This window comes from Hemitrygon akajei, chromosome 21 (genome assembly GCF_048418815.1).
Source record: "Hemitrygon akajei chromosome 21, sHemAka1.3, whole genome shotgun sequence".
Classification (NCBI taxonomy): domain Eukaryota; kingdom Metazoa; phylum Chordata; class Chondrichthyes; order Myliobatiformes; family Dasyatidae; genus Hemitrygon; species Hemitrygon akajei.
In genome coordinates this window covers 54,621,855-54,642,427 of record NC_133144.1, presented here as the reverse complement: position 1 = coordinate 54,642,427, position 20,573 = coordinate 54,621,855, and the positions used below count along the sequence as shown (strand labels likewise).

At 40.5% G+C, this 20,573-nt stretch overlaps 1 protein-coding gene across 16 annotated transcripts in view; it reads left to right on the top strand.

Annotated features, from left to right (window-relative positions):
- The window catches only part of kcnma1a (potassium large conductance calcium-activated channel, subfamily M, alpha member 1a), a 913,789-nt gene that overhangs the window by 594,062 nt on the left and 299,154 nt on the right, over positions 1-20,573 (top strand). For all 16 annotated transcript variants that reach the window (XM_073025436.1, XM_073025438.1, XM_073025437.1 and 13 more), the window contains 2 exons: positions 7,162-7,237; positions 12,774-12,944. In XM_073025436.1, the coding sequence (XP_072881537.1) occupies positions 7,162-7,237; positions 12,774-12,944 (247 nt within the window). The remainder of the gene's footprint in view (positions 1-7,161; positions 7,238-12,773; positions 12,945-20,573) is intronic.

Sequence of the window (20,573 nt, the reverse complement as noted above, 5' to 3'; positions counted from 1 at the left end):
TCTAATGAGCAAAACAAAAAATTCAAGAGGGAAAATAAATGCTGATATCGCTGAGAGGACAGGCAGTACCACCTAGTGCTAGCACCAGCATCATTTCTCTCTCCAATTTTTTATTCATTGAGAGATCAAAATAGAACGGATGTAGAGTGGATGTCTCCAATAGTGGGAGTCTAGGACCAAAGGACTCAGCCTCAGAAAAGAAGGATGTCCATTTATAATAGAGGTGAGGAGGAATTTCTTTAGCTAGAGGATCATAAATCTGTGGAATTCATTGTTACAGATGGCTGTGGAGACATTGGGTATATTTAAAATAAAGGTTGATTAGTAAGGGCATCATAGGTTACAGTAAGAAGGCATGAGAATGAGGGTTGAGAGGGAAAATAAATCAGCCATGATGGAATAATGGAGCAGACTCAATGGGCTGAACGGCCTTATTTTGCTCCTATGCTTATAGTCTTAAATTTCTTTTAAAAGTAAGCTGTAAATCTTTGGAATTCCCTGCTACAGACAATGCAGGTGACTCTTACAAGTCAGGCGGCAGCTATAAAAGGGAATAAACAGTTGACGTTTCAGGCCGAGACACTTCCCTCATTGTATTTTGTCCTTGTATTCTGAGGATGTGCTCTCAGGGCCCTAGATTCACCCACTATAACAGGGGTCTTAACATTTTTCAAGTCATGGACCCCTATGGTAAAGCCTCAGGACCCCCTTTTAGAATAAAGTATTTAAATATATGAAATAAAGTACTCAGGATTGCAATATAAATCAATTATATTGAAATACATTTATGAAAATATTTTTTTTAATGTGATATTCTATATGTGCTTCTTTATTAACATATGAAATAACAAGACTATACATTTAAATTATAGGCAAGTCAAGATCAAATTTTGTTTTTTAAAGACATATCAGTGTGAGGGTTGTTGCTGCTTTGCCTGAATAACAACATTAAACTGTGGAGTAGTCTTTGACAAAACAACACATATGTCATGTTGTGCATCCAATCGATTTTGATTTTTTTTGTGTTTTAATGGTTACTAATGTTGAAACTCCTGATTCACCAAAATATGTTGTTACAAATGAGATTAAAGCTTCTGTAGCTCACTTTGCAAATGCGAGGATAGGCTTCTCTCATGGAACACCAGAATTCTCCAAGGCTTTTTGAGTTAAATTCCAACTGTAGCGAGCTTTTTGTCCTAAGATCAATGAGTTCACCTTTGGATGGATAACATCTTTGATACAATTCATATCAGAAAGAAAAGGATTGCGGATCCAAGGTTCAATTTTAGTGTCATTAAGGTGGAAATAACTTTTGAAGTGTTCCCAGGTGTTTGCAGATGTCTGTCCTCAAATAAACTGACAGAAGTTTGTATCTCAGTTCCATCTTGGTAAAGCACTTCCTCCAGCATTTGAAAGTTTGCAAAGATGTCGGCCTCCATTCTCTTCTTCCTTATTGGCAACTTCACCAAGAAAGCTTGCAATCTTTCAGCATTGTCCATAATGGTGACTTCAGGACCTTGAATTGAAAGATTTATATGGTTAAAAATGTTCAGCGAGTAAGCCAATGCATGAATATAATTCTATTTTTTAAACTGTTCCAAGAGTGGGTTTTCTTTTTCTTTCAGAAGAAGTGAAACTTCTGTTCTTAGTTTGAACAAGTGCTTCAAGACTTATTCTCTTGAAAGGCAGTGAACTTCTGTGTGATAGAAAAGCACTTCATATTCTGTACCCATTTCTTGATAAAATCTTTTAAAAATGTGAATATTCAGAGACCTGCTTTTATTAAAGTTGATGACTTTTATGGCTGTTGACAAAACATCTTTCCAGGTTGTTGGAAGAGTCTTTGTTGGCAGTGCATGTCTGTGTAAAAACAATGAGTGACAATGACATGAGGAGCTTCCTTTTTCATTATCGTAACAAAACCAGATGTATTACCAAGCATCTCAGGAGCTCCATCTGTGCAAAGAATATGAGGTTTTTCTTTCCAGTCAAAGTTTTGTTTGGCAAAAAAACTTCTTACCATTTCCAAGACATCGACAGCCTTTGTAGTTTCCAAAAGGGACTCACAAAATAAGAATTCATCTTTGATGGCATCAGCATTCACATAACAAAAAAATAAAAGGAGCTGACTACATTGAGGGATGTTTGTAGTTTCACCCAGTTGCATTCTGGAATGGGAATTGTGAAGTTGCCAATTCCTCAATGTTCTGCTTCAAAATGTTAGAAGAAATATCAGCTGATCTAGAACATACCACATACTTGATAAGGGAACCTTTTCCAGTTTTTTCCTCTGTGCCGGTCCACAAGCCAACTTGACCATTTCCAGTGCACAATAACATGGAGCTTCTCTTGTTTGGCAATCTGGGTGTCAACTTTATAGGGTGCTTCAAGAAAAGGGAAAAAACCCATATCTTTAGATGCATTTCCAGGATGGACAGACATGAGATGCTCTTTCAGTTTTGCTGGCTTCATACTTCCATTCGTAAGAATTTTTCTGCACAGCACACTGTGGCTTTTGTTCCCCATCGTATTCATTAATGTAAGTGAAACCATATAATAGTTTTCATCATACTTCCTTTTCCTCAACATTTCAACCAATTGTGTTGGCAAAAAAAAAAAATAAAATAAAGCTAAAATAAAATATTTTATTCAATTGACATTTTTTGAAAGTCATTATTTTTGTACAGTCTTAAGTCATTTGTTTGATAGATCTGCCAAGAAATAAGTAATCTGTATATTAATTAAGTGAAGTATAAGATATTCAATTAAATTGATGCCAAGTAAGTAATATAAGGCAGGTTTTACAATTGATCCAAAGGTTGAACACTTTTCATGGCTTTTAGATATTCAGATAGGCACAAGGATTAGAGCAGTATCTCAGGCATTGTGTCCTTTTGGCATTTGTTGTGCATGGGGTCTCGTGGTATTACAAAAGACCACGCGGCCTTACGGAAAGATAAGAATTCTCATTTGAACTGCCCAGTTTTGCAAAACTTCATAAATAAACACATCTCACCTCCTTCTGCACATTGATCAACAAGCAATTGTAGATAGGGAATAACGTAGAGCAATGTAGATATTTGGGTCACAAATGTGAGAGCATGCGACTTCATTGTTTGGTGGCTGAATGACTATCAGACGCCTGATAGTTGGCCAGCCACATTGCACGAGCATCTGCAGACTGGAAGACTAGCGGCAGGTCTAATAACTACAGTAATTTCAAAGTAGCAATGCGTGTGTCATAAAAAATATTTTGAGGTATTTTGTAACAACTGTAATATGATGTGAAAGTATCTATAATTTCTTTATAATAATTTATAATTTTGACGACAAAGTCACTGGCACTGCTAATACTACTGTGATTTGTTACCTGCATTCATAATTAAAGGAGATGTTAGATTTCAGATAGGGGTTTGTGAAAATAAAGATGTAATATTTTTCCCATTTAAGTTCATAAACCCCCTGATATTTATCCATGGGCCCCTGAGGGGTCTGTGGGACCCCAGGTTAAGAATCTTTGCATTATAGGAAACAATGTCAACTCATCTCAAATGCTGCTCATTAGAACTATTCTCCATGGAGTTGCATGCATGTAGAGCTATGATTTAATTAATCTGATTGGTAAAGTGTCTCTATGGGCTTTCATTCAGATCTAATCACCATTCAGACTGAGTTGTGTAATTTATCGGTAGTAATGAACTGTTAGAAACCCTTTCATAGAGTGCACCTACTCTGGACTTTTTAAGAGATGTCCTTGCTTACTTAGCCATTTTCTCAGAAGACAATGCATAGATTTCTAAACACATCAATTCAGTGCAACAGAGTTAGCGTGAAGAAATAAATCAGGGCATAATAACATCAACCTTGTGTTATATGGATTGTTTAGAATGAGGGAAGCTACATAACAACTACCAGCCCTTGCTGATGATGGATGATTGTGTTTAATCACAGTAAACTTAAAAAGCCAGCAATATAAATAACCTTAAACCAGTGTGCAATGAAGAGGAGCGAACACTGCTGGTGTTTGGAGCCATTCTGTTAACCAGATTGAATTGGTTCAGTGCATTTTAGCATTTGCAAAGTGTTTAAACTGTCTCCCATGTATGTATATGATGGAAGTGTTGTAATAGGAGCTTTGCCAATATCAATTAAGTACTCTAACATTGTAAGAGGTCAGTGGTTCATATTGGGAAAGGTCTGTGCCCATTGCTAAAAGTGCATCTCCATGGTATTATGCATTCATAAGTCTGGAGCAAGAGTTTACACTGAAGTTAATGCAATAAGACAAGTAGGAATAAGCACATTTTTCTATGGTCTGGTCCTGCTTTGACCGAGTAACATTTCAGGGCAAAGATTATTTTTTAAATTTAAAATCAATTTGAGATCTGGTTTAAAATGCCCACCTTCATAAGAACAGAAGAAACCTTCCACTGGTATATGTCTGTAAGGAGCTTGTACATTCTCCCCATGACCACGTGGATTTCCTTTGGTTGCTCTGGGTTTCTCACTCATTCCAAAGATATACGGATTGGTAGGTTACACGGATGTGGTTGGGCAGTGTGAGCTCATTAGGTCAGCAGGGTCTATCTCTACATAAATAAAAACAAAATCAGCTTGAGCAGGCTGCTCATCTATTCTGGGACAAGCTTTTATTGCTTTGATTGAAAGTGGAGAACACCAAGTTATTTCGACACATCTTCCTGGCAACAGGAGTTGATAAGGAGGATCATTTTCCTTCTGGCGTGGATGACAGTTAAAAATTTATCTTTAATGTCTGAATTTGCCAACTTAATCCTGGTAATGCATTTCATTCTCCAAATCACCATGGATTATGATGGTTAATTTTTTCATCTCAATTATCACCTGGTAAGGCTTTGTTATATATTTATCCTATCTTATGGAACAGTACAGCATTGGACCATGCTGTTTGGCATAAAACTTCGATGCCAAATTAAACTAAGTCTATCCTCTACCTACATGTAACCTATGTCTCTCCATTCCCTGCCTGTTCATATGTCTACTTAAATGCCTCTTTAATGCCACTATTGTGTCTGTATACTTCATTACCCATCACAGTGAGTTCCAGACATTCCTCGTTCTTTGTGTAAAGAATCTTACCCTACACACCTCCTTAAAGTGTTTCCCCTCTCATCTTGAAGCTATATGCTCTATTTGCCATTTCTACCCTGGGATAAAGATGATGATTGGACTCTGATCACAAATCCTCAACAGGCATTTCTTCTGGTGACCATGTATTCCCAGGAAGATGAGATCATTCCCAAGTAGCTTCATTTGTGCCAATTCTCAAAAGGGGTTTCCAGTGGGCCACATCATGTTCTGGGAGCTCAGCAACTCACAGTCCCTCCATATTTCCTCATGGTTTATGTTTCCCCACTCCTGAGGTTTGAGTTTACCAGATGTAAGGCAGGTCTAAGCTTTGCCTTGAAGAGGCATGTTTCCAACAAAGAAAGAATTGGTCATTGGTTTATTATTGTCATGTGTACTGAGGTGCAGTGAAAAACGTTGTTTTGCATGCCATCTCCAGAAAGATCATTCTAAACATAAGTCCATCAAAGTAGTACATATCCATAATCCTTTGAAAGTGGGGTTATGGGTAAATAGAGCTTTTGATGCATCGTGTGCAGTTTTGGTCACTACCTATGCGAAAGATATCAATAGACTTGAAAGAGTGCATAGAAAATTTGCAATGTATTTGGCCAGGACTTGAGGACCTGAATTATAGGGAAAGGTAGACTAGGTTGGGACTTCATTCCTTACAGTGCAGTGAAATAAGGGGAGAACTTATCAAGGTATATACAATTCTGGGAGATATAGATGCAGGCTTTTCCCCTCAGGTTGAGTGAACCTACAGGTCATAGGCTTAAGGTAAAAGGTGAAATATTTTATACAAACTCAACATAACATCCCATCTCCTGTACTCAGTGTCCTGATTTATGAAGGCTAATGTCCCAAAAGCTCTCTTTAAGACCCTATGGACCTGTGATGCCATCAAGGTAGTTTATAGGTGAAAGCAAATATAGAATATTTATTTATTCAGCGATATAGCGCAGCCTTTCCAGCCCAACAAGCCGCGCTGTCCAGCAACCCATCTATTTAACACTAGCCTAATCATAGGACAATTTACAACGAACAGTTAACCTACTAACTAGTACATCTTTGGACGATGGGAAAAACCGGAGCACCGGGGAAACCCATGCAGTCATGGCGAGAATTCCTTCGAGATGGTGTTGGAATTAAACTCTGAACTCCGACGCCCCGAGCTGTAACAGTGCTATGTTTACTGCTGTGCTACCGCAGCGCCCAGATATAGAATGCAGAATATCCTGGATGTATCGTCTCCATTAGAAATCGCATAGAAAGACAGAATACAGTCATGCCGCTACAGTTATAGAAAACAGTAAGTTAATTTTAAACACAAGAGATTCTGCAGATGCTGAAAATCCAGAATAACACACACAAAATGCTGGAGGAGCTCAGCAATTCAGGCAGAATCAAGGGAAAAGAATAAACAGTCTACACTTCAGGCCAACACTGGTGTATACAGTCTGGAGCTTCAGCCTACCAGCTCTCAGGAAACCCAGCTCCCTGGGACCCTAGCACCCAGCTTGCCAAATGTTCTGCAACACAGACACAGTGCTGAAGGAACTCAGCAGGTTAGTCTACATCTATGAGGGGAATAAACAGTTGATGTTTCAGACAAGAGCCTTCATCAGGCCTGGAAAAGAAGAGGAGAGAAGTCAGAATGAGCAGCTGAGGGGAGCTGAAGGAGTACACGCTACAAAGTGATAGGTGAGACCAGGTGATGGGGAGCTAGGTGGGTGGGGGAGGGAGAGTGAAGTGAGAAGTTGGGAAGCGACAGGTTGAAAAAGTAAAGGGCTGAAGAAAAAGGAATCTTCTTCATCACAGGGAGAAGGGGCAAGTTAATTTGGTTGTCTATAACAAATAATAAATAATTCAAGCAAGTCTCATTGGTTTGCTCTATTCTACTCTTTTCTGTTAAACTTTTAATATCAAGAAACTCCTGGAATCACACATTTCCGATATTGCAGGAGCTCCCAGGCAGTAAGGTAAATGCACATTCACTTTAATATTATTTTCCCACGCAATAATATTCAGAATTTATTCTTCTCTTTCAAACAGTAACTCCATCAAGTTGGTGAATCTACTCTCTATATTTATAAGCACATGGCTAACAGGAGCTGGCTTCATACACTTGGTAAGTGTTTGTCAAATGTTCACTTGATCCGAAATCTTCGAGCAGATGAGTTATTTGTATTTTTGAGTGGTAAAGCCCTTACAGTTTTTATACTTGTACTAAATCTCACAGGGTAATATCCAACTTGAAGTAAATTATTGTATCAGGCACTGAATGTAAGAGTTGTCTGTGTTGTGTGGTTAAGGTTGATGCTTGAGATCGTGGAACTTCTCTTATAACCATATAACAATTACAGCACGGAAACAGGCCATCTTGGCCCTTCTAGTCCGTGCTGAACGCTCACTCTCTCCTAGTCCCATCGACCTGCACTCAGCCCATAACCCTTCATTCCTTTCCTGTCCATATACCTATCCAATTTTTTTTAATTGACAATATTGAACCTGCCTCTACCACTTCTACTGGAAGCTCGTTCCGCACAGCTACCACTCTCTGAGTAAAGAAATTCCCCCTCGTATTACCCTTAAACTTTTGCCCCCTAACTCTCAACTCATGTCCTCTTGTTTGAATCTCCCCCTCTCTCAATGGAAAAAGCCTATCCACGTCAACTCTATCTATCTTCCTCATAATTTTAAATGCCTCTATCAAGTCCCCCCTCAACCTTCTACGCTCCAAAGAATAAAGACCTAACTTGTTCAACCTTTCTTTATAACTTAGGTCCTGAAACCCAGGTAACATTCTAGTAAATCTCCTCTGCACTCTCTCTATTTTGTTGACATCTTTCCTATAATTTGGTGACCAGAACTGTACACAATACTCCAAATTTGGCCTCAGCAATGCCTTGTACAATTTTAACATTACCTCCCAACTCCTATACTCAATGCTCTGATTTATAAAGCCCAGCATACCAAAAGCTTTCTTCACCACCCTATCCACATGAGATTCCACCTTCAGGAAACAATGCACCATTATTCCTAGATCACTCTGTTCTGCTGCATTCCTCAATGCCCTACCGTTTACCATGTATGTCCTATTTTGATTAGTCCTACCAAAATGTAGCACCTCACACTTATCAGCATTAAACTCCATCTGCCATCTTTCAGCCCACTCTTCTAACTGGCCTAAATCTCTCTGCAAGCTTTGAAAACCTACTTCATTATCCACAACGCTACCTACCTTAGTATCATCTGCATACTTACTAATCCAATTTACCACCCCATCATCCAGATCATTAATGTATATGATAAACAACATTGGACCCAGTACAGATCCCCGAGGCACACCACTAGTCACCGGCCTCCAACCTGACAAACAGTTATCCATCACTACTCTCTGGCATCTCCCATCCAGCCACTGTTGAATCCATTTTACTACTTCAATATTAATATCTAATGATTGAACCTTCCTAACTAACCTTCCATGTGAAACCTTGTCAAAGGCCTTACTGAAGTCCATATAGACAACATCCATTGCTTTACCCTTATCAACTTTCCCAGTAACCTCTCCAAAGAATTCAATAAGATTTGTCAAACATGACCTTCCACACACAAATCCATGTTGACTGTTCCTAATCAGACCCTGTCTATCCAGATAATTATATATACCATCTCTAAGAATACTTTCCATTAATTTACCCACCACTGACGTCAAACTGACAGGCATATAATTGCTAGGTTTACTCTTAGAACCCTTTTTAAACAATGGAACCACATGAGCAATACACCAATCCTCCGGCACCATCCCCATTTCTAATGACATTTGAAGTATTTCTGTCAGAACCCCTGCTATTTCTACACTAACTTCCCTCAAGGTCCTAGGGAATATCCTGTCAGGATCTGGAGACTTATCCACTTTTATATTCTTTAAAAGCGCCAGTACTTCCTCTTCTTTAATCATCATAGTTTTCATAACTACCCTATTTGTTTCCCTTACTTTACATAATTCAATATCCTTCTCCTTAGTGAATACCAAAGAAAAGAAATGTTTCAAAATCTCCCCCATCTCTTTTGGCTCCACACATAGGTGTCCACTCTGATTCTTTAAGGGACCAATTTTATCCCTCACTATCCTTTTGCTATTAACATAACTGTAGAAACCCTTTGGATTTGTTTTCACCTTACTTGCCAAAGCAACCTCATGTCTTCTTTTAGCTTTTCTAATTTCTTTCTTAAGATTCTTTTTACATTCTTTATATTCCTCGAGCACCTCATTTACTCCATACTGCCTATATTTTTTGTAGCTCTCTTTTTTCAAACCAAGTTTCCAATATCCCTTGGAAACCGTGGCTCTCTCAAACTTTTAATCTTTCCCATAAAACAAATTGTCCCAATCCACTCTTTCTAAATCCTTTCGCATCTCCTTAAAGTTAGCCTTTCTCCAATCAAAAATCTCAATCCTGGGTCCAGTCCTATCCTTCTCCATAATTATATTGAAACTAATGGCATTGTGATCACTGGACCTGAAGTGCTCCCCAACACATACCTCTGTTTAATGTGAGGCTATCTCAATTAAACAAGGTAATCCAGGAACATGACCAAACACTATGAAACAACCACACGTTATTCAGTTGGCATCACACCATTACTGTGCCAGTGACCCGGGTTTAATTCTATTGTTATCTGTGTAATGGGTTTCGATGTTCTCCCCGTGACTGTATGGGTTTACTCCAAGTGCTCCAGTTTCCTCCCCTTTCCAAAGACGTACAGGTTAGTAGATGTAATTGGGCAGCACAACCTTGTTGGGCCAGACCAAACATATAAGTAAATAATCTGTATTGTGAGGTCTTGTTGAGAATTATGAATATCCACAACTGGTTAAAGAGTAATGACTTTATTGTGGGGCTCCAAAAATTCTTGTAGATAACAATGTTAAAATCATAGAATTGATTCAGTGTCATATGCTTAAGGAGTATCTGGGGTACTTTTATTAGATGGATCTAACTAATTCCTGGTGATTATTATATTGTGAGTGTTATTACAACAAACAAAAGCTAAGCACTAATCAGGGTATGGTCATTAACAGGAAGGGGTCATGGAACCTGACAAGCCCTCTCCATCAGTGGTTGTAGTCTTTTCTTTCCAACCTAGTTTTCCTTTAGTTCTTTCTTCCAAGTAACAGTCCAGCTCCCTTTTTAACACCTTGGTGGCCTCCTACGATGGAACCCATCTCTCCATTGTTAGGGATAAAAAAAATCTCTTCCTTCATCCCTTGAATTGGAATGGGAAGGTTATGTTCTGAATTCTCTGATAGTGAAGTTCTCCCCAGTAGACTCTCCAGATAGTTCCAATAGATCAACTTCCTCATCACATGGAAATATAATAGAAATGGATACAGACCTTCAGAATATTTAGCTCTACACGTTACATCTCCGTAAATCCTCCCCAAAACCAAGAAGGATATTCCCAGTGTGAAGAGCACTACTCTAGATGGTGCAATGCTTCTCATTTGGTTTTAATCACGCACCTTTTTGATTGCTCATTGTACTTGGATGCCAGATGCAGGTAACTGGCTTTGGTGCGCTGATGCACAATTACAAGCTCCATCTCACCCAGCAGCCTTCTATCCATGGTTACTTGATCTGCACAATCTGTCAGTAGACAAGATCCATCTTTGACTTCATATACTCCATGTTTTTGTTGGGTCAATGCTTCAGTTTCAGGAAAACCACATCACTCAGCTGCCCAAAGTGTGTTAATGCAAATGAAGGCATTATTTGAGTGAGATTGTACTTAATCTGGACCACACTACAAGTTGTCCCACTGTTATCCCAAGGCCCCACTAATCTTGCGCAGCCAAAATAAGTTCCAGGCCTCACCGATCAGAGGCAGAGTGGTCTGGGTATAGCAACTAGGCATCAGACGTTGAATCCTGAGTCCACGTAGGATTAAACGTTCAACATCTTGTTTCTTAACAAGTACTGAAATAGCAACATGTCCATTCTAGCCAGAGTATGAGGGCCACAGTAACTTAGCAGTGAGTGCAACGCTATGACAGCTGGAGGTGTCAGAGTTCAGAGTTCACTTCTACAGCTGTCTAAAAGGAGTTTCTACATTTCCCCGTGACCACATGGGTTTCCACCGGGTGCTCTGGTTTCCTCCCACAGTCTAAAGATGTGCTGGTTAGTAGATTAATTGGTCATTGTAAATTGTCCTGTGATTAGGCTAGGGTTAAATAAGTGGGTTGCTGGGCTGGAAGGGCCTGTTCCAGCTCTATCTCTAAATAAATAAATAAAATAAACCAAAATTCCCATCTGCCTCGACATTTGGTCTGTATCCCTCTAAACCTGGGATCCACAGGCCCCTTCGGTTAATGGTAGGGGTCTATGGCATAAAAAAGCTTGGGAACCCTGTTCTAAACCTTGCCCAACTGTTAATGCTCCTGCTGCAGCTGCTTCACAGAACTCACACTTTTACCACTGGTCAATGCAAAGAGACAGAAATAAAGGAAATTTTGGATGACATCAGAGCATCATGAAGAATGACATAGAACATTACAGCACAGTACAGGCCTCTCAGCCCACGAAGTTGTTCCATCCTTTTAACCTATTTCAGGATCAATCTAAACTTTCCCTCTCATAGAGTCCACAATTTTTCTTTCTTTAGTTGATCAAGTCTGCTCCAAATCATTGTGGAGTGAAAGTGGGGGTTACTAATCTTCAGTTGCATCCACCTCAATAAGTCGGTGTATTAGGAGAACATAAGGAATGGGAGCCGGAGAGGGCTGTTCCATCCCTCCTGCTGATAACGTCATAAGTAACATCATGGCTGAACTTTTACCTCAGCAGAAATTTTGTTTACTAACCCTATATCCCTTCCTGTCCACAAAATCCAAACACATGCCATGACTATAGTCAGTCTGAGAACTAACTATGAACTTTCGGAATCTATGAACTTTCACTGGCCCCTTTTGTGGAGAATCCCAAGGATTCACACCAGGTGAAAATATTTCTTTGCACTTTTATTCTGATGCTCCAACCTGGACCATAGACCTCCATACCCCTCCCACCATTGTACTCACCCAAATTTCACTAAATGTTGACATCGATCTCAGGTCCACCACTTCTGCTGGCAGCTCATTCCACACTCGGACCACCCTCTGAGTGAAGATCCCCATCACGTTCCCGCTAAACATTTCACCCTTCACCCTTTATCTATGACCTCTAGTTCTCGTCTCACTCATCCTCAGTGGAAGAGGCCTGCTTGCATTTATCCTATCAATATCCTTCATCATTTTGTATACCTCTGTCAAATCTTCCCTCATTCTCCTACTCTCCAGGGAATAAAATCCTAACCGATACAACTTTTCCCTATAACCCAGGTCCTCAAGTCCTGGCAACGTCCTTGATAATTGTGGAAAGACTAATTCCACAACCACCCTGTCAAGTTGCTGAAGAAGAAGAAGAATAAACAGAATAGAAATAGCAGTTAGTGTTATTTACATAGTTTTAAACCAAGGAAGCTTCCCAGAAGCAGTCTGCTCATTGTCAGGATACAGGCACTAGGTGGCGCTGAAGTTGTATCAAAGTTCACTCACACCTAATGTGCTCCACAAGCCTTCCAACCTTGTGTTTACCTTTTGCTTTCCCATATGTTGTTTTCAGGTGGAGAACTCAGGAGATCCTTGGGAAAATTTCCAGAACTCCCAGCCGCTGACTTACTGGGAATGTGTCTACTTGCTGATGGTCACCATGTCAACCGTCGGATATGGGGATGTTTACGCAAGGACCACTCTTGGGCGCCTTTTCATGGTCTTCTTCATCCTCGGGGGTTTGGTAAAACATCACCTCTTTACTATGAAACAGTCACTGTACTCTGGGATATCTAAAACCTGCTGAAGGTGGTAAGGTGAAGGCCAAGCAAGTCCCACATTCCCAGAATGTAATTTTGTTCTCAGGCGAAAAATATCCTGGATGATTTTGAAATAATTAGAGAAGATGTACATTCCTGTCATCTCAGCTTTTTAATTGTCCACATTGGTAGACATTCAGCCAAGAATGTTATGAGAGAGTATCTAAATTAATATATAAATTCCACATCCGGGTACAGTGTTATAAGTGCTTCCTTCAGGTTCAGTCTACAGTTAGGAAGGTGTTTAGATCCAATGGAAGGGTCTTTAATTATGGTTCTATCTGATTGTTTCTTTCAGCTGTCACACAGTGCGATCCATCTCCTCTGTGTCAGCCATTCTAAAGTAAATTAGTTCTACAGCTAGTAGCATCATATGTTCAAAATACAAATCCTGTGAATGCTGCAAATCTGAGACTAAACCAAAGAGTACTGGAAACACTCAGTAGGGAAAAGGCAGGTAGGTGGAGATGAGTCCGGTCAGGCAGTATGTGTAGATGAGGAACAGAGCTGATAAACACAAGAGACTCTGCAGATGCTGGAAATCCAAAGCAATGAACACAAAATTCTGGAGGAACTCAGTAGGTCAGGCAGAGTCTATGGGGAGCAGGGTTTGGGGGGTGGGGGGGGGATGAACAGTCAATGTCCTTCATCAAGGTCTCAGACCGAAGTGTCGACTGTTTATTCCCTTCCATAGATGCTGTGTTGCTCTGAGAAACAGAGCTAATATTCCAGGTTGAATATATTTCTAGTCCTCAGACGAGTCAGTTGCAAACGAATTTTCAGTATTCCATAAAATATCGGGAGGATCTCCAAAATGAAATCTCTATTATTAGATTGATTTTATTATTCTGTTTCAACTTTTATACAGCATGTGCCTTTTGGAGGCAATGGATGAAATAGGGGTTGATATTGGAAGGTTTGGTTTTAAAAAGTGAATGTTGGCATTAAATAGGAGGACTGCCACTGTGGTGAACTGAAGGTTGTTACTGGCAAGTGGAGACATCAGAGATAAAAATATGAGTGTGGATCGAGCTGCCAAAGGAAGTGGTGTATGCGGGTTCAAATTCAACATTTAGAAGAAATATGACAATGGGAGAGATATAGAAAGCTATGGTCCAGGTGCAGATTGAAAGGTCAAGGCAAAGTAGCAGTGTGGCACAGATTAGATGGGCCAAAGGGCCTGTTAGTGTACTGTCGTGCTCTATGAATTTAAAAGAGAAATTGCTAGGAACACCAGGCTGGTCCTGCAGCATCCGTGATACAAGAAACCGATCCAGAATCCTTCAACATTGAGTCACACACCATGGAAACAGGCCCTTCACCCCAGACACTGCATGCTGAGCAAGATACCTATCATTTGACCCAGGTCCTTCTAAACCTCTCTGATCCATTTACCTGTCCAACTGGCTTTCAAAAACTGCTATGAGAATGAGAAAACAATGCAATTTTCAGAGGCAGAGAAGACAGGAGATGGGTAGAACAAAGTCACTGACTGACAATGTGAATCCAAATGAGTGAATGAAGCACTGGAGTGGCAGTGAGGATGACTTTGCTGAAGGCGATGCTGTGGAGATTTCAAAGAGCTTGCCTGAAGCTTTTCTGCCTCATCCCAACTGTCTTTCTGGAGAGGTTTCGAGTGAGAGTCGTTAGGTATCGCAAGCCAGTAAAGTGTACTGACCAGCTCATTTCAACTGTTTGGAAGGGAGGGGGTTAGTGAGGGAATGGCCAGCATAGCAGAAGAATGGCAGATTGATGATGAGTGGCAATCCCCACCACAGACTGGGTTGGACTGGGCACTGACTGCATCCCTGGGTGATGGGAGCCTTCTCTTGACCCGCTCTATGTAAGAAACCACTATGACAACCATCAACTCCTTGGGCGAAGAGTTAGCAATGCTCCCCTCATACTCAAGGCAACAGCTTCCACCATCTCACAACTCAGCAGATTACACTGTGTGCATGTTGAATATAGATGAGGTTTTTTGATGTACCTCATGTGAAATTTTTTTTAAATGCAATGAACTGGAATTGGCTGTAAAGAGAAAATTCTAAGGGACAGAATGCAGGAGGTTAGATAAAATTATTGTGCTTTTGGTTGGAAAGAAGTGAATCATGGATGGCCTTTGGGATATCACTTTGTTTTGAAGGAAAAAACTCAGCTGAAAGTAGAAGAGGTGGTTAGCCAATAATATTAATCTGGGATCATAGCAAACAGAGAGAACCATGCGAGTTGAAAAATTGATATATTAGCAAAAGAGCAGATTGATGACCAATACCTATCAGTGCAAAGATCAACAAAGTGTGTCTGGGGTGAAAGAACATTTTAAGACCTTTAAAATGAGTGCACAATTTAAATGTAAGTTCATAGGTTTTGAGAAAATGTAGTGGCTTAAATAAATATCCAGGGCATTTCTATTTCTTTTACAATGCCAATTCAAGGGGGAATTTCGACCGAGTTACCAGATTATTCTGGGCATGATGCCTCTTCCGAAATCTATTGTCAAATTTATTTAACCACTGTTGATGTTTGTAGCTGGGACATCTAACTCTGTGAATCTTGTGGCTTTTGCATGTCACAAAACAAGCTGACAGGAAATTGCTCCCAAACTTTTATTTGCTTTTAATTGTGTTTCTCAGAAGAAGTTGTTGAGTTTTGTAATCTACATGAAGTATAACAAGAAAAATAACACAAAATTGTGGAATTATACTACCAGCTCCATCATGCAAATGAAAGAATATAATTTGGCCTGAGAAATTGGAATGGAAATAGAACAAAAAGGAATAGTTTTCAATATCACATTGTTTATCCAGTGATACCTTGAAATGTTACTCCACCACTTCCAGATCAAGCGCCAAGTTTAAATTTAATTTTGTGTCCGGTGCTCCCGATGCGGTCTCCTCTACACTGGTGAGGCCTGTCATAAATTGGGGGACTGCTTTGTTGAGGACGTCCACTCCATCTGCCAAATGTGGAACTTTCCAGAGGCCAGACATTTTAATTCCTATTCCCATTCCTGTTCTGACATGTCGGTCCATGGCTTCCTCTTATGCTGAGAGGAGGCCGCCTCTCAGGGTGGAGGAGCAACATCTAACAATCTAGCTGGGTAGCTTCCAACCTGATGGCATGAATATCGATTTCTCCATCTGGTAAAAAAAAATTCTTTCCCTATCTGCCTCCCCTCGTCTTCTATTCCCCACTCTGCCCTTTTACCTCTTCTTATCATTTCCTCCTGGGTCCCCTCCTCCTACCTTTTTTCCTATGACCAACTCTCCTCTCCTCTTGATTCCTTCTTCTTGAGCCCTTTACTTTTCCCTCCCACCTGGCTTCACCTATCACCTTCTAGCTAGTCCTCCTTCTCCTCCCCCCACCTTTATATTCTGGTGTCTTCCCCCTTCTTTCTCACTCCGGAAGAAAGGTCAACTCTTTATTCATTTAGATAGATGCTACCTGACCTGCTGAGATCCTTCAGCATTTTGTGTGTGTGTTGCTCTTGACTTCAAGTATCTACAGACTTATTCACGTTTGTTATTTTGCTTTGCCTTCATCATTGGCATTTCTCTTGGTGCCTGCGACTGACATTTCATGACCCTGTGTAGGGCTGAGAGTAGATAGATCTTGGGAAGGGTTATGGAACGTCCAAGAGAAATGAGGAAATAAACACTGGTGTCCTGTGGAAAACCTCTGGAAAAGAGTTGAACACTGAGGTTAGAAGGAGGAACAGAGGATGCTGGAAAGACCTGGAAATTTGAGCAGAAATGGTACAAAATAGATCTTTCACATGCAATCTTCCTCTCAATTTTTCAAGACCTGGACAATTCCCTCAACAAACCTTAAAAAAATGTTTAAAGAGGCAGTAGGTATTTTTAGTAATGAATGAGAAAAGAACATGGTAGTGTGGTATTCAGTGAGATGATAAGTTGGCAGGAGAATGGTAGCAAACAGAGCCATTCCTTCACATACACAGCCTTATCCCCAGTGATATGCCTGGGTGGAGTTTCTATGTTCTCCCTGTGACCATGTGGATTTTCCTCGAAATGTTCCATTTTATTCCACGTCTCAAAAAAAAATATTCGGCTTGGCTATAACTGATCCCAGTGTGCAGGTGAGTGGTAGAATCTGGGGAGCTTATGAAGAGAATAAAATGAGGTTAGTATAGGATCAGCGTAAGGTTTCCCTGGTGGTTCCCACAGGCTGAAAGGGTGTTTCCGTGCTCTACCTTCCCATGATTCATCTGCATAGCTGCTTGTCACAGTTCCCAAACAGGGTATCCTTTCAACTGACAACGCCACTGTGCCAACACCTACATAATATTAGCTTGGAGTTATTGCAGCCACTAAGGCTTTGAAACTCTCTGTAGGGCAATTGGATAACTTAAGTGAGATTTTCAGCATTCTCGGCTCAACACAAGTCCAATGAATCTCCATGGTATATTTGCTCTTTTTATTATCCTGGAGATAAGGCCTTTATCTTACCTAATCCTTGGCAGGTTTTGTAAATAGATTCTGGATAATGCAGAGGCAAAACCTTGAGGGGGCATAGAAATTAGTTGTGCGAGTATGGAAAATGCATGGAAATTAGTAGTGTGAGAGTGGAAAATGCATGGAAATTAGTCGTGTGAGTGTGGAAAATGCATGGAAATTAGTCGTGTGAGTGTGGAAAATGCATGGAAATTAGTCGTGTGAGTGTGGAAAATGCAAATAAATTAGTCGTGTGAGTGTGGAAAATGCATAGAATTTAGTGATGTGAGTGTGGAAACTGAAGGTCATTAGAGTTTGCATTTTGCTGTTCTTGCCATATGTTGAATCTGCATATAGAATTATTGATTTGGTGGGTGTTTTTGATTCTTAAATTGTTTCCTTGATGGGCTCCTTTCCCCATGTTATGCTTTTGCAGTAGGATTCTGTGATGTTTCTTTAACACCAAAAGCATCCAAAAAATGGAAACTAGGGAACAACCCAGTCTGTCCTGCTTTAAGGTACAGCACTGATAATTTTACTGTGGGTCAAACAAAGTGTGGTCTTATTTTAAATGTGCTGCTTTTATCAAACTGGGCGACGATTCAGCCCATGCACTAAAGGCACTTGACCACTTTGGTGTCAAGTGGAACATCACAGCAATCCCAAACAATGGGTTTAAATGTTCAGATATCCCAGAACACAAGGGAGGTGAAGTGACATGTTACTTCATTAGTTTCTTAGTTCAAAGGTGACTGTACTCTTGGAGGCCTTTAGAAAACTGTTTTCATTTTAAATTTACTGCAGAACGGCAAGGCTCTCAGCCTGTTCTGTGCAGCTGTCTTGTAAAGCAGTTGGGTATGCTGAAAGACTGCATTTTATTAAGCAGCAGGGGTTGTCATTAATTTTGTCTCATGCAGTTTTGCTGAGTGGGTGTATTATAGTTTAAACATGCAGTCTTCCCACTGTCAGCCCAGGGGTAAGGCAGCCTTCCTAACTATTGGCTCGTCTAGTCCGTTATTGTTTTTGAACATATCTTTTCTCTCTTACTTTTCTTCTTTTTGAAAATTATATGGCTGAGAACATATAATGTCCATCCATGACCCATCGCTATCTCTGTTCTATAAATGACAGCACCAAGTTGCACGCCATCTTAAATACATTCCACTGTTCCTTTGGGGTTGCTGGGTCCAAGTCCAAAAGCTATCCATTGAGCAGCACTTACACCACAAGGACTTTATCAGTTCAAGATGTCAGTTCACCTACATCTTCTCAAGGGCAATCAGGAATGGGTGGAAAATACCAGACTTACAAGACAACATGACATATGAGTAAAATTAGCCTATTCAGCCCACTGAGTCCTCTCTGTCATTCTATCGTGGCCAATTTATAATCCCTCTCAACCCCATGTTCCTCCTTTCTCCACGTAACCCTTGATGCCCTTAATAATTAAGAACCTATCAACCTCTGTTTTAAATATACCCACTAACTTGGCCTCTGTGGCAATGAATTCCACAGATCCGTCACCCTCTGGCTGAAGAAGTTAATATCAGTGATCAGTGATGGACTGCTTTGTTGAGGCATTCACTGCCAACAACACAGAGCATTTCACTGACCTGCCCTCACAGAAATTGCTGCACTCTATTGAACAACGTACAACCACATTCCTAAGCCCTAGTTATGGTGACCACCATCTCTAATCCAGGAAAATTAATTTTATAGGAGTTGCTCTTCAACTCATACAAACAATGTTATTGGTTGAATCTTTTTTTTCAAATAACACCAAAGAACCTGTCCCCACCACCCTTCCTTTGGAACTCTAGTCTTACATTCCCAGCCATTCCTTCTCAGGTGGTTTGTCAGATTTTTTTCTCCTAACAATGTTTGAGAATGGTCATGCAGATATGATTGATACAGAGGGTATTTATTGGCCAGATTACCCTATCCTTGCTATTTTTACACTATGTTCCCTTAATGGATCTTGTGCCAAAACTTGAGATGCTTGAACAATCACATGAACATTACTGTGGCTTGTCAAGCCTCCTACACAGTTTCAACCCTGCAAGAATTATGAACACAGGAGATTCTGCAGATGCTGGAAATCCAGAGCAACACACAGAAAATGCTGGAGGAAAGTTGGATTTCCCAGTGGCCAGTTTGGCTTCCTATTCGCATTCCAATGTGCCGGTCCCTGGCCTTCTCTACTGTCATAATGAGGCCACTCTCAGGCTGAAGGAGCATCTCCTCATGTTCTATCTGGGTAGCCTCCAACCTGATGACGTGAACGTTGATTTTTCTCCTGGTGATTTCTCCCCCCACTTCTGCTGTCTCTCTTTTTATCTTCGCCATTCTGGATACCTCCTACTTCTCTTCTCCTCCCCTGTCTATCACCATCCTCTGGTTCCCTTCTTCCTTCACTATCCTCTCCTATCAGATTCCTTTCTCTCCAGCCCTTTACCTCCTCCACCAATCACTTCCCAGCTTTCCACTTCATCCCTCCCACCTCCAATCATGCACTATCCCCCTCATCTGGTCTCACCTGTATACCTGTCATCTTGTACTCCTTCCCCTCTGCCCCGCCTTCTCGTTCTGGCTTCTGCTCCATTCCTTACTAGTTCCGATGAAATGTCTCAGGCCAAAGCATACAGACTGTTTATTTTTCTCCATAGATGCTGCTGAGTTCCTCCTGTAAGAACTGTGACAGCTATTGTCTGCAGTGTTAAGCTGGATCTCCCAAAAGGCTTCAAGGGAAAGTCTCACTGATAGATCACTGGGAGTCAATTATGAATGCTTAAAATTTTGGGTGTATAAAATAATGCTGAGTTTTAATGTTCATTTAGTTGGGTGCATATCAGCGTAGCAGTGGAACATTTATTACTTCAAGAACCCTTGTCTATCGTTAAGCATTCTGCACTTGGTTATAGCATAACCAGGTGTAACGTAAATCAAAGATATATGTTGAGTTGCGAAATACGATTTATTTCCTATGGTAGATTGGCCTGACAGCTCGCAGCTAACAATTGCAGTAAATTTATGAGTAGCAGCTGAGTGGGCTATAGATCATATCCCAAAGCTCATCGTCGGGCTGTGCAGAACGTT